The sequence below is a fragment of the Oncorhynchus kisutch genome, linkage group LG4 (assembly GCF_002021735.2).
Source record: "Oncorhynchus kisutch isolate 150728-3 linkage group LG4, Okis_V2, whole genome shotgun sequence".
Lineage (NCBI taxonomy): Eukaryota > Metazoa > Chordata > Actinopteri > Salmoniformes > Salmonidae > Oncorhynchus > Oncorhynchus kisutch.
Window position 1 is genome coordinate 34104655 of NC_034177.2, and position 12151 is coordinate 34116805.

Below are 12151 nucleotides of genomic sequence, written 5' to 3' on the forward strand. Positions count from 1 at the left end.
GTTCCAGTTGGAACCAAATAAGGTTATTCAGAGTGATGCTATAGGGGAACCATTTTAGGTTCTTTGAACAAACTTTAAATGGGATGGTTCTTTGAAGACCCATAGAAAAATCAAGAGCGCCAAAAAACATTTTTTTATTCCAAAAGGAACTATCATAAAAGGTTCTACAAAAATAAGTGTATGGCTCTTTGTGGAACTGCGTTGATAAGAGTTTTTATTTTGGGTGTTTAAAAAAAATGCTGTGTTAAGGCTTATTTGCATATTTCACGTATGCCTTTTGAGTACATTTTTGAGTTATCAGTACCACCCATGACTGCTTACTAGTGACTGAGACGTGGTTGTTGTATTCATTCATGTTCAGGCCTGTACCAAGTTAGATCCCAACTAAATATGTCTCATTTCCTGAGTCCAGAGTGTTCATGTGAGCTCTCCCAAGCTGTAGCATGATAAAAGATCACTGAAGGATCGCTACATAATTAAGGATCTATTACAAATGGAAAGAAGAAGAATTTCATCAAAATGAGTTATTTTGACCGATGCAGTTATAATTCATTTAGATGTTATTCAGAGAGGTCCTATGGGTTATATTAATGTCCCTCCCAACGTGTGTATCAGTGATCTCACTGTTTGTGTTTACCTGTGCAGGTACAGAGTCATTTGGGCTGTTCTCCTGTGCCATCAACGGAGAGGAGAGAGACCAGACACACAGGGCTGTATACAGGTGAGTCATAGCATTCAGAACATAATTTACAGACATACCGTGTTATATAAACAGAGAGCAACACAACAAGCAATCTGAAATCATGATCAGAGAAAAAACTGTAATTATTGTAACGTTATCATTTCAAGAGTATGTTATAATCTCTTATCTGTTTGACTCTTTGTTCTTAGTCCCACACATGCACTATGGGTTGTAGGTGATATGGGATAAAGGATGGTTGTGTGCAGTAGGAGACGTGACTCTGGTGAATCACTAGTGGTCTGGAGAGGGGGAGGGAAGAAGAGATGGAGGGAGGAAGAGAGGAAAGGAGATAGTGAGAGGGGGGCAGGTGTCATGGCCCTAGTGAAATTGCAGGGGGAACAGCTATACACACACCAGCCTGCCACCACCTGGGCCTCACTGTGTGTGTGTGTGCTCACTGTTTCCCCTTTCCTCAGTAAACTGAATCATTCCTCTCTCCCTAACCTTTATAAACCTAAATCATTCAGCACTTTCCCTCCCCCTTCCTACCACCCTCCCTCTTCTCTCCCCTCCATCCCTAAATGTGTCTCTGCTGTTTCTTCAGCTAACAGCCTCTCCTCGGGGAGTCACCTGATACCCAGACAGATGCTGCTTCCTCCTCACTAAAACCAAGTAATGTGTGTGTATCTATACCCTCTGTCTCCTGCCTCCTACAGGTTTATCCCTAGACATGTTGATGAGTTGGAGCTGGATGTGGACGACCCTCTGTATGTCGAGGAGGAGGAGGATGACTACTGGTACAGAGGCTACAACATGCGGACGGGAGAGATGGGGATATTTCCTGCCTTCTATGCCCATGAGGTCATAGGGCAGTTCAAGGAGATAATGGGTGAGTGATAGAGAGACATAAACGTTACGTTCATGTCTGGTAGGAGCACAGTTTTACTGGAAAGTTCCCTTTCTATACAGAGTATGTCATCACTGGAGACACATAACCTGGATGTCAATAAGATAAAATAGACGGTACATAAATGCCTCCAGTCTGATGTCACCTCCTGTGTGTGTACTTCCGGTAGGAGTGAAGAGGAACCCAGCCTGGATGGACAGTTTCAGCGTTCAGTTCCTGGGTTCTGTGGAGGTGCCCTATCACCAAGGCAATGGTATCCTCTGTGCCGCCATGCAGAAGGTAAACAGGAAATGCACCACTCTGGGTTGGGTAAACTAACAGGTCATAGAGTGCTCAATAGTCTGAAACAGTGTTCAATTAACAAAGTTGATCTGTATCGAACTCTCTCTTTGTCAGATTGCGATAGCGCGGAAGCGGACGGTCCATGTGAGACCCCCCTCTCTGTGTGAGCTGGAGATTAGTTTACAAGGGGTTAAACTGGTGATGAGCCTGGAGGACGAATATGACACTTTGGATGAGGTGAGAGATATGGGGAGGTGTAAGTGAGGGTAAGAGACGAGTGTAAACTGGGACTGTTACGCACGCCTCTATGAAGAGGGAACGCAACTCCCTGCTACAACTCAACTCCCCGTGAAGTGAAGGAGATATGGGACTGTAGGTGCGAGTAAGGATGACAAAAGGCAGAGATTTTACCGTTTAATAGGAATTTATTCCTTCACACGGTAATATGGGGAAAAGGGGCTGGACAGAACCAAAACAAAGAAAGTAAATTAGCCATGGAGTCGACCAATCAGCTGCTTGGAGGATTTCAGGAAGCCATCCTGAAACACACCACAACACAGAAACTGGGGACGTAACAGGGACATATATGTTTTTGGCAGAGACTCTTAAGCGACTGTAGTGCAATCAAAAGGATGCTGAAACTACCACATAATATGAGCATCTCTCTCTCCCCCCTCCCTTTCTCTCTCCAGTTTGACAGATGTAGTCACTTCTTCCAGATGAAGAACATCTCTTTCTGTGGATGCCACCCCAAAAACAATTGGTATGAAAGTTAATGTTGAGGATACATTTCATTAGACAATAAAACACCAAAGAATAAAGGTAGAACATTCAACTTTATTTGTTTATACTTAACCCCCTCTCTCACTCCTCAGCTACTTTGGCTTCATCACTAAACACCCCATGCTGAACAGGTTTGCCTGCCACGTCTTTGTCTCCCAGGAGTCAATGCGGCGTGTGGCCGAGAGTGTTGGGTGAGTCACACACAGTACTTCAGAGTCTCCCTTTCACACACCCATCTCTGCTATAGGACACACTTTGGAGTATGATTCTCAATCCCCTTTAAGCTGTGCTTGTAAACCTAGGCATGTAGAGCCTCTCCACAGCACTGTTTGTTTTATTGAAGTTGCAGTAAGGCATTGGCTGTGCCCCCGTAGTGATGACCAAAAAATATGCATAATCATGTTTGTCTATACTGAACAAAAATATAAACGCAACATGTTAACTGTGTGTCCCATGTTTCATGAGCTGAAATAAAAGATCACATACGCACAAAAGCGTATATTTCTCATATTCTGTGCACAAATGTGTTTATATCCCTGTTTATGAGCATTTCTCCTTTCCCAAGATAATCCATCCACCTGATAGGTGTGGCATATTAAGAAGCTGATTAAACAGCATGGTCATTACACAGGTGCACTTTGTGCTGGGGACAATAAAAAGCCACTCTAAAACGTGCAGTTTTGTCACGTGCAATTGGCATGCTGACTGCAGGAATGTCCACGAGCTGTTTTCAGGGAATTGAATGTTCATTTCTCTACCATAAGCCACCTCCAACATTGTTTTCGAGAATTTGGCAGTACTCCCAACCGGCTTCTCAACCGCAGACCATGTGTAACCACCCCAGCCCAGGACCTCCACTTCTGGCTTCTTCACCTGCTGGTTCATCTGAGACTATCAGCTGATGAAACTGAGTATTTCTGTCTGTGATAAAGCCCTTTTGTGGGGAAAAACTCATTCTGATTGGCTGGGCCAGTCATGTAAAGTCCATAGATTAGGGTTTAATGAATTTATTTAAATGGACTGATTTCCTTAAATGAACTGTAACTCAGTAAAATCATTGAAATTGTTGCATGTTGCATTGTATGTTTGTGTTCAGTATACATTAACAAACACATTCCTCTGAACTGTACATTTTTGCGTAATTTGTTTTTTAAAGTTAGGATTACTTACATGTGTTTCCATCCTAGTATTTTTGCCAGCCATCTTCTTGAAGCAACTTTAGACCCTTGGGTTGCAGTTTTGGGAGTTTTGACAACCACGCGAAAGGAAGTCTGCATGTCAATTTACTTAGTGTGGAGGGCCAACTAGAATACTGAAAAGGCACTACCCTTCATTCAGAGTTGAATTGGAAGACCCCTCCGACTCGATGTGGCTTGCGGGATAGTGCAAAACAGAGGGGGTGGGGGTGTATTAGGGTTGAGCCTAACAATGCTTTAGCACTGCTTTATCTCCCAATCTCGGTCATTACTGCTTATATGACAAACTGTTATACTGTGGTCTGAATAAGAATGTTGGAAACCATAGACTACTATACCTATAGTATCAAGCCCTTTAGTTCAGCTGGCATGCTGGAGAGGACTCAAAGTATTGAGTCATTCTCTCAGCGAGAGACAGAGACAGAGAAAGACAGAGGGAGTGTGTGTGTGTGAGCTGTGGTTTATAATGTCTGTAGTTCCTGTCCTGTCTTGTCTGAATCAGGCAAATTGGGTTTGAATTATTAAAGATGGCCATGGTTCAAGGTCGACACAGCAAAGCAGAGGGCAGAGCAGGACGGTATGGGCTGGGGAGTCAGGGTTAGTGGACAGAAAGGCTTCAGACATTAATTAATGGTATGGGTAAATGTTTACTAAGCTGATGCTCATCTTGGGCTAGAACCATGATGTGAGTCTGGCTGAGACATTATTGCAGGGTGATTTGATTGTAGACATCTGTTTGTTGAGCTAAGGCCTCTGTTCTCTGTCTTGCTCTCTAGACGGGCTTTCCAGGAGTATTACCAGGAGCACCTGGAGTACGCTTGCCCCACCGAAGACATCTACCTGGAGTAAAGCAGGCAGGAAGTAGGAAATGTTGCCATGACAACCATATCCTCTTCTTCCTGCTGCTGCTTGTGTAGGTTCATCAATCTCACCACCAGGGGGTACTGGTGGCTTTTCTTTCCATTGTAAAATACCCCATATATACAGTATCCCTCTAAAACTGGAATGTTAATTTCTGTTCTACAGTATGCGACGTGTTTTATTCATTTATTGACTTATTTATTGATTCATTTGTTTATACATTTATTTTCCATCTTCTAGATGGATTGCCTGTTTCTTTTTCTATGATACGGTTCTAGGAATAAGTCTTGGTACCGTATTTTCGATATTATGTATCCTTCTCTGTTTAAAAAACAATAACAACAATGAAATTCCTACTATGGCTATTTCACATGTTCCAATGCATGGCTAGGAGGGTAATGCACACACAATCACACACAGAAAATTAGGACACACAAATAGCGCAAAAATCAAGAGGACATGAAGCATATTATTTGGTCAGGTGAGGTTTGGTGTAAATATGTTTTTGTTCAAAGATCGAAGAAGAGAGAGGGTACATTGATGTGATTGGTCTGAGCTAACACCTGTATCGTGTACAAGAAAGTGTGATCTGTAAATATACACATTAGGAACACCTATGTATAGGCAGTAGAGAAATACAGATGACTCATACAAACTATGAAAGTAGCATCCACAACCAATAATCAAACAAGAGGAAGTGAAGAAAGGAAAAATAAAGAAATAGAAAGGAAGAGAGGGATGATGTTTTAGCCCAGTGTTTACCAAATGGTGGGTCAGGAACAATTGGTGGGACTTGGACCTATTTCAGAGAGCTTATCCTTTCACTGGTTGTGTTATGTGGTTTATGCCTGGTTCCAGTTCTCTTCTCTAGTTCCTTCCCCAGCTTTGAAGTCCACCATTTTTTTATTCATAGTTTGAAAATGTACTGGCGTCAGATCTGAAAGGACCGAGCAGGTGTAAGCGACGTGGTGATGGCCACAGTTAGCCCTTCAATTGAGCTAAATGGAGTTGCCATCATATTTATTACACCTATCCAGATCCTTTCAGATATGTGGGTGTGAACACTGAGCAGGAGCTAGGGGAAGGGACTAGGGGCTAAAATGGAATGAAGCCTCAGTTTCGCAATGGAGGCTCTTCATCATATTGGTCATTTTGACATTGAAAGGGTTCTGACTTATGTTGATGATGTTGACCTGATAGTAAGCCCTGTCCACCATGGTCCATAACTGTCTCAGGAGTCATCAGTCATTGGACACCGGCTCCTCTGATCAAATCTCCAGACACAGCAGTGGCAGGAAGAGGTTGCTATGGAAACGGGGCAATAACTGTCAGTGCTTTGGGAACAGAGAGAAAGATACAAAAAAAGAGAATCATTCAGCTTCTGGACTTCTAATAATGCAAATACAGTATTACAGAAACAATCCAATGTTCTATTCCTTTCCATCTGGTCCAACTGTGAAGTGTCCTAATGTACATGTACAGAGATAATCAGTCTGAATATCAGGTTGAGGACAGTTGAAGGTCCTCTTCAGGAGAAGCCATAATCCCACGGTTCTGACTGTTCAACACTACTCCCTCACAGGAAGCACTGTTGTACAGGTGGGTGTCGGTCCCTGTTTGAGTTGAGTCCACTGAGAATAAGGCCAGATTGGCCTTGGTTGACTGTCCATAAGGCGACAAGGAAAGTAAAGTCATGACATCGATAATGCTGACTGAGAAAGTAGTGGTGCCTTCTGTGTCCTTCTACCTTCTCTTTAAGGTGGATCAAGTCAAAATGCGGATAGACAGTTTAAGCATTTAAGTTTTCAGGATATTAGACTTTCAAGATGTCACCGGCCACCATCATGATGATGCAAAATACTAATCATTTATGGAAAAATACAAAAAGATAGTTTTTGAGAGGAGTTCCCCTTTAAGTTAGAAAAAGGTTTGATATTTAAGTGCCACCATTGAAAGACCGGTATTTTCTTGGATATAATAGGCTTGCTTTGGTCCGACCAACAGTTTTAGAAGTTGACTTTACAATGTCTAATGGCTCATATTCTGCCTGATAAATGTCCTGAGAAGTTGACCTTTCCACATGTACTCCTTGATTTCACTCTTATCATAGGTAATATACAGTACATCGTTTGCGTACTTATAATAGGACATTTGACTTTCTACAGTTGTCTTTTCCAGTTCACATAGCATACTGTAGCCTACAGTATAACATCTAAACATATGAAGGGAGTAGAGAGGTGGCCAACACAGAATGAATTGAAACAGGTGTCATACTGCAATCCCCAATATCAGGTTGAGTGTAGAAGACGAGGGATGCTCGTCTACTGCTTTTATTCTTCAAAAAGTATCAAACGGCAAGAAGAAGATCTTGTAGAGGAGAGCATTGTTGATCCGCTGGTGATGAAGAGTCATGGGACCTCCATGGTGACCAGTTTATTATTTGTGAGAGTGGTGTCAGTAGGAGGGGAGAGAGGGTATAATCTAAATGTGTATCGCTGTCGGTTAGATCCTGTAAATACTATAGAGAGTCAACAAGATAGTGCTGTGTCCTTTACGTTAAGGATGTTATTGAAATGGAATATGTCAAATAAAAGGAGACATATTCAAAAAAGAACCATGAAAACCACAATGGAAAGAGAGAACATTGTACATTTCCTTTTATTATTTGTTTTAATTTGAGCGTGTTGCGTTTCCATACACGTCACTGTCTCTACATCAAACCACTATGTTTTGTGAACCACTAAGTTCTTGCTAACTCAGACATTCACCCCACAGACAGGCTTCAGCAGCACTGCTTTTAGACAAATCTGTGACATTGTCATTAGGGGACACAAGTAAAGTGTCACCTTGCTGATATCCAATGCCACACCCACTCAAGTGCTGGCCAATCCGCTGATAGAGCAGAGCAGTAAAGATTAACCAATTAAAATAGCTTTCAGAGTCTGCTTTCACACGGGAACTAGAGGTGGGACCAAGGCACTATTATTCGAGTCACTGCAAATCTCAAGTCACAAGGTTCAAATCGAGTCCCAAGTAGAACGGGTTGAGTCTTGAGTCAAGTCCTAGTCTTGCATTCTAAGAGCGAGTCGAGTCGCAAGTTTTTGTGTGTGTCTCAGATCAAGTAAAAAAATTTAAAATATACAGGCAAAGGCTTGTTTAACTACAAATCTTTGTCCATTTTCTTTAGGCTACCAGACAGCCCTTTTCATTATTTTGTCAACATCACATTTTGATTATGTAATAATTTATTTTACCAAATTCCAAATGCAAATCTTATAAGTAAATGATACATTTCAAGCAATTTTGACATACCAAAACACCAGTAGGCCTATGCTAGAAATTGTTTCTTGATGCCCCATTGCTGATGAGCTTGCAAGTAAACGGTTCATATTCTTGATCATCAGCATAAAAAAACAGAGAAATTAATATACATATGACAATCCTCTGTCCCTACAATTTGACGTTTGCGCTGCACACGATCCTATAGCTGTTCAGCAAATCAGCAATCTGTTTGCCAGCTCAGTGGTTTTCTAACTGTTTGACCCGCAATCCCCAAAAAGGAATGGTTCAAAGTTCGAGACCCCCACGCAAAGGTGCGCACAATCGCTGCTCAAATTTAGCCTATCATTACGGCCAAAAAACGTTGATGCATTTTCAAAACGAAAGATACACAAATAAACATACGTCAGAACCCTTTTACACCTGCATTTTGAGCTGAAAGTCATTCATGTTAGCTGTCTATCAACTAGGGATATCATGTCACAGTGACCACGTTTACATGCACACCATTATCCCGTTATTATTCAGGATACTCAAGTATTCTGTTTTTGAGATGATGCATAAAAACATCATATCCCAATTACATTAACCCAAAAAAGCTTTTGTCCCGGTTATGAGAAACCCAGATAAAATGCCTGGGTTATGCTGATTTTAGACGGGATGTAAACAACTTGTACCCTTTACTGTTGTTTTTCGCTGTCTGCGCAGGCTCAGTTGCACATATGTTGTGTTGTGCAGTCCATGGGGTTCTGCGATGACGTTTTCGTCAGATTGTCAAATCACTTCAAAGGGTGGGCTACCTGTCAAATTCAATCCACCATAATTCCATAATCATTCATTTTCCCGCTACTCCATACTGGACCGTATAGCCGACTAGCTACATTCACCACTAATTTAGACAACTTTCTGCTTATAACTTCTGACATTTGGTAGGCCATATAATTTACTACATTTGGTAGGCCAATTGTTTGTCAACTATGGTTAGATGGAAGAGAAGCTGCATGTAGGCCTGTCATAAATTGTTGCCCCAGAAGACTAAATAAAGTAGTGCAAACCAGAATAATGTCTTACATTGATAGAATGAATGCATTAGTAATCAGTAAATACCGGTAAAGTTGTCTGTTTTGTTTAGGGACCTGAAAGAAAATGCAACAACTCCAAAACAGTGGAAAGATTGGTCTTGTGCAAAATGTAATCAGTTTGACTGGTTTTAAGGAAAAGAAAAGCTGAGAAAACAATTAAACACATTTCTGATAAGACTTCGTTTGGCTTGGGTGCATATGTCTGCTTGCATTACAGTGTCAAAGATAACACATTACCCTGGCATTTGTATTTTCTCGAGATGCTGAAATAAATAATATTTCTCCATTCCTGTTCCCATGACGAAATTAACATTTGTTGTATAATTTTACTGCAATAAATGCATAATTATGAAGGAGTTAATATTTTATTATGCTATATGTTGTGGGTATAATTTGTGGAACGTTCCACTTCCAACATGAATCTGTTCCAAAAACTTCGTGAAGTACAAGGATGCCAACAAACAACGCATACAAAGTAGCATGAGCAATTCACCTAGCTATATAGCTGCTAAATAGGCATCAACTCACCACATAGATTATTCTTAATGTTTGTCCATAGGCTACCAGATCAAGGATAGACATTCTTCTTAATAAACGTGGTGAGTGAAAAACGTAACCAAACTGCCAACAACCTACCCGGTATCTTATTCTGCCACTATAGAACTTTGAATCTTGTTATTTACAAAGTTGGAACGTTCCACAAATGATACTCACCCCGCTACATGTGAGAGGTAATAGGCCTACAGTCAGTGTCCATATTTCAGTTACTATCCCATTTAGCCCATATTAATTTAAATGAGGAATATTCTGTTTATTCACGGTTACTCGTGAGCGGGATATCAGAGGTGCATGTAAACAATTTAGCCGAATAAGATTTTAAAATGGGATATGAGCTCCTATCCGGACTACTGTGCGCATATAAACGTGGTCATTGTCACTTCGCTGTAGTCCAGAGCTAGCAGGATCAAATGGCCTACCTGTATGCAGCAGAGGCTGCGGGATTGGATGGAAAGCATGATCTGTCTAGCCTTTTTCTTCCTCACAAATAAGTAATTAATTCTCCAGAATATGTTACATCTCCATCCCATAAGTATCGAAGGTAGTGTGACGTTACCACTGAGCTGTATAATTATAACCCACCCAAACTAAGCCATATTTGAACATTGTAAATGAAATCACCATTGCTAAACGGTACTCTATATGGATCATATTAATGTAGGCAGGCTACTCTGTTGTTACCAGACAAAATCGGAGAAAATTAAACAAGTGCTTTTTGGTCACTATTTGGATGTGTGCGACGGCCTTTGCGCACCAATGCTGATGACTGGACATTGGTCAACAGTCAAGACCCGCAGCTTTTTGGTTCTGAAGCACAGATGATATGTTTAAAAAAGAATTGTTCAATGTCGTAGACCTATGTTAATGACCAGATCGAATAAGCAATTGTATAAATATACAATACAAATGGTAGGCTATATATATTCTATTAAAATATGTATAAAAAAATATATTTTGCCCATTCAGTTTCAACTCCCTAAAACCTTCTCACTACGTTAGCTCACCCAGTGTTGGGTGACTTTGTTGGTCCAATCATAGGTCCATGTGTGCGTTTCACTAGCCAATATGTTTTTTAATTTTTTTGCAAGTGAGATACTGTCTCTGGCTCTCCACGTAGTCAAATCGTTCCAAAACCTGGCCAGATAATCAAGGTATTTTATTTTCTATCAGGCTGAGTCTCAAGTCATCAAATTTGTGAATTGAGTCAAAGTCATGTGACTCGAGTCCAACACCTCTGACGGGAACCTATCGCATCTTGACAATGTAGCCCATGGCTTTGAGCTCCAGATGTGTGCCATCTCTTAACTGTACCAGTTTGTTTTGTGTATTTTTTCTGTCTTGTAACAGCTTAATTGAAGTCCTTTGAACTTCCCTGATAGCTAAAGTACACCAACCAACCACCAAGTATCCCCTAGTCATGTATAGCAGCTCAGATATCCAGTTAACAGTTAATCTACTTTTTAAAAAATCCATAAACAAAATTATTCACTGTATAAGTAGAGCATCAGTATGTGACAAAAACACATTCATCTATCTTGTATCATTAGGGGGACTTGTCCAAATGTAAAATAAAAACAAATAAAAACACTGCCTTGTCATGGGTTTGATCTTATGAATAAACTATATGCTTGATGTCGGGATGCGTCTGACTGTCTCTTTCTTGTGGTTGTGTGACTGTGCTGCTGGATCACAATTTCTATGAATCATCTGTCTAAAGTGCATTTATAGAGTAAAATCCCAACCCCAGTAATAAACTGGTTGGTTCAAGCTCTGAATGCTGATTGTCTTACAGCTGTGGTATATCAGACCGTATACCACAGGTATGACAAAACATGTATTTTTACTGCTCTAATTACATTGGTAACCAGTTTATAATAGTAATAAGGCACCTCTGGGTTTTGTGGTGGCCAAAATACAACAGCTAAGGGCTGTATCTAGGCACCAATAACAGCCCTTCACTGTCCCTAAGAACAGCCCTTAGCTGTGGTATATTGGCCATACTATATACCACACACCCTCGGGTCTTATTGCTTAAATATGCCACTGTAATTCAAATGTCAACATTAATGCATGATTTAGGTCCAAGTTACAATCTTTTTTCTGTTTGTGTGTGTGCATTCGTGCAAGTAGAAACATGACCTGACAAGAAAACCCCATCGTACAGCACACGTGACTGTTTTCCTGAAAAACGTCACACATCCGCGTTGTCGTTCTGCTGTGCTGTTTGTCGTTGTTGTACTTTTAATAACAATTTAATCAAAACTCTGCATTTAATTACCAACTTCTTCATTTTTTTCCTAGCTCAACTTTTCTCATTCAACTTTTTACCCCTGGAAACTTTAGTACCTGGATACCAACAACTGAGCCAGGCTACTAAGAGCTCAACTCATACAACACTCTCTATAGAACTACTTAAGGAAAGTCCTTATTTCCAGAGTGTGAGTGTGACTCCAATTGTTGGCCAGTACATGCTGTAATTGTATGTTTTGTATCCCACTCGACTACAGACACTGGGGACATG

At 40.8% G+C, this 12151-nt stretch overlaps 1 protein-coding gene across 1 annotated transcript in view; it reads left to right on the forward strand.

Moving 5' to 3' along the window:
- LOC109889425 (C-Jun-amino-terminal kinase-interacting protein 2-like) overlaps window positions 1-11268 on the forward strand; it is a 41845-nt gene extending 30577 nt beyond the window's left edge. Inside the window, exons 7-13 of the mRNA XM_020480845.2 lie at window positions 646-721; window positions 1399-1571; window positions 1759-1868; window positions 1986-2108; window positions 2564-2634; window positions 2747-2845; window positions 4627-11268. Of these exons, the coding sequence (XP_020336434.2) occupies window positions 646-721; window positions 1399-1571; window positions 1759-1868; window positions 1986-2108; window positions 2564-2634; window positions 2747-2845; window positions 4627-4699 (725 nt within the window). The 3' untranslated portion in view covers window positions 4700-11268. The remainder of the gene's footprint in view (window positions 1-645; window positions 722-1398; window positions 1572-1758; window positions 1869-1985; window positions 2109-2563; window positions 2635-2746; window positions 2846-4626) is intronic.
- Window positions 11269-12151: the final 883 nt, after the last annotated feature.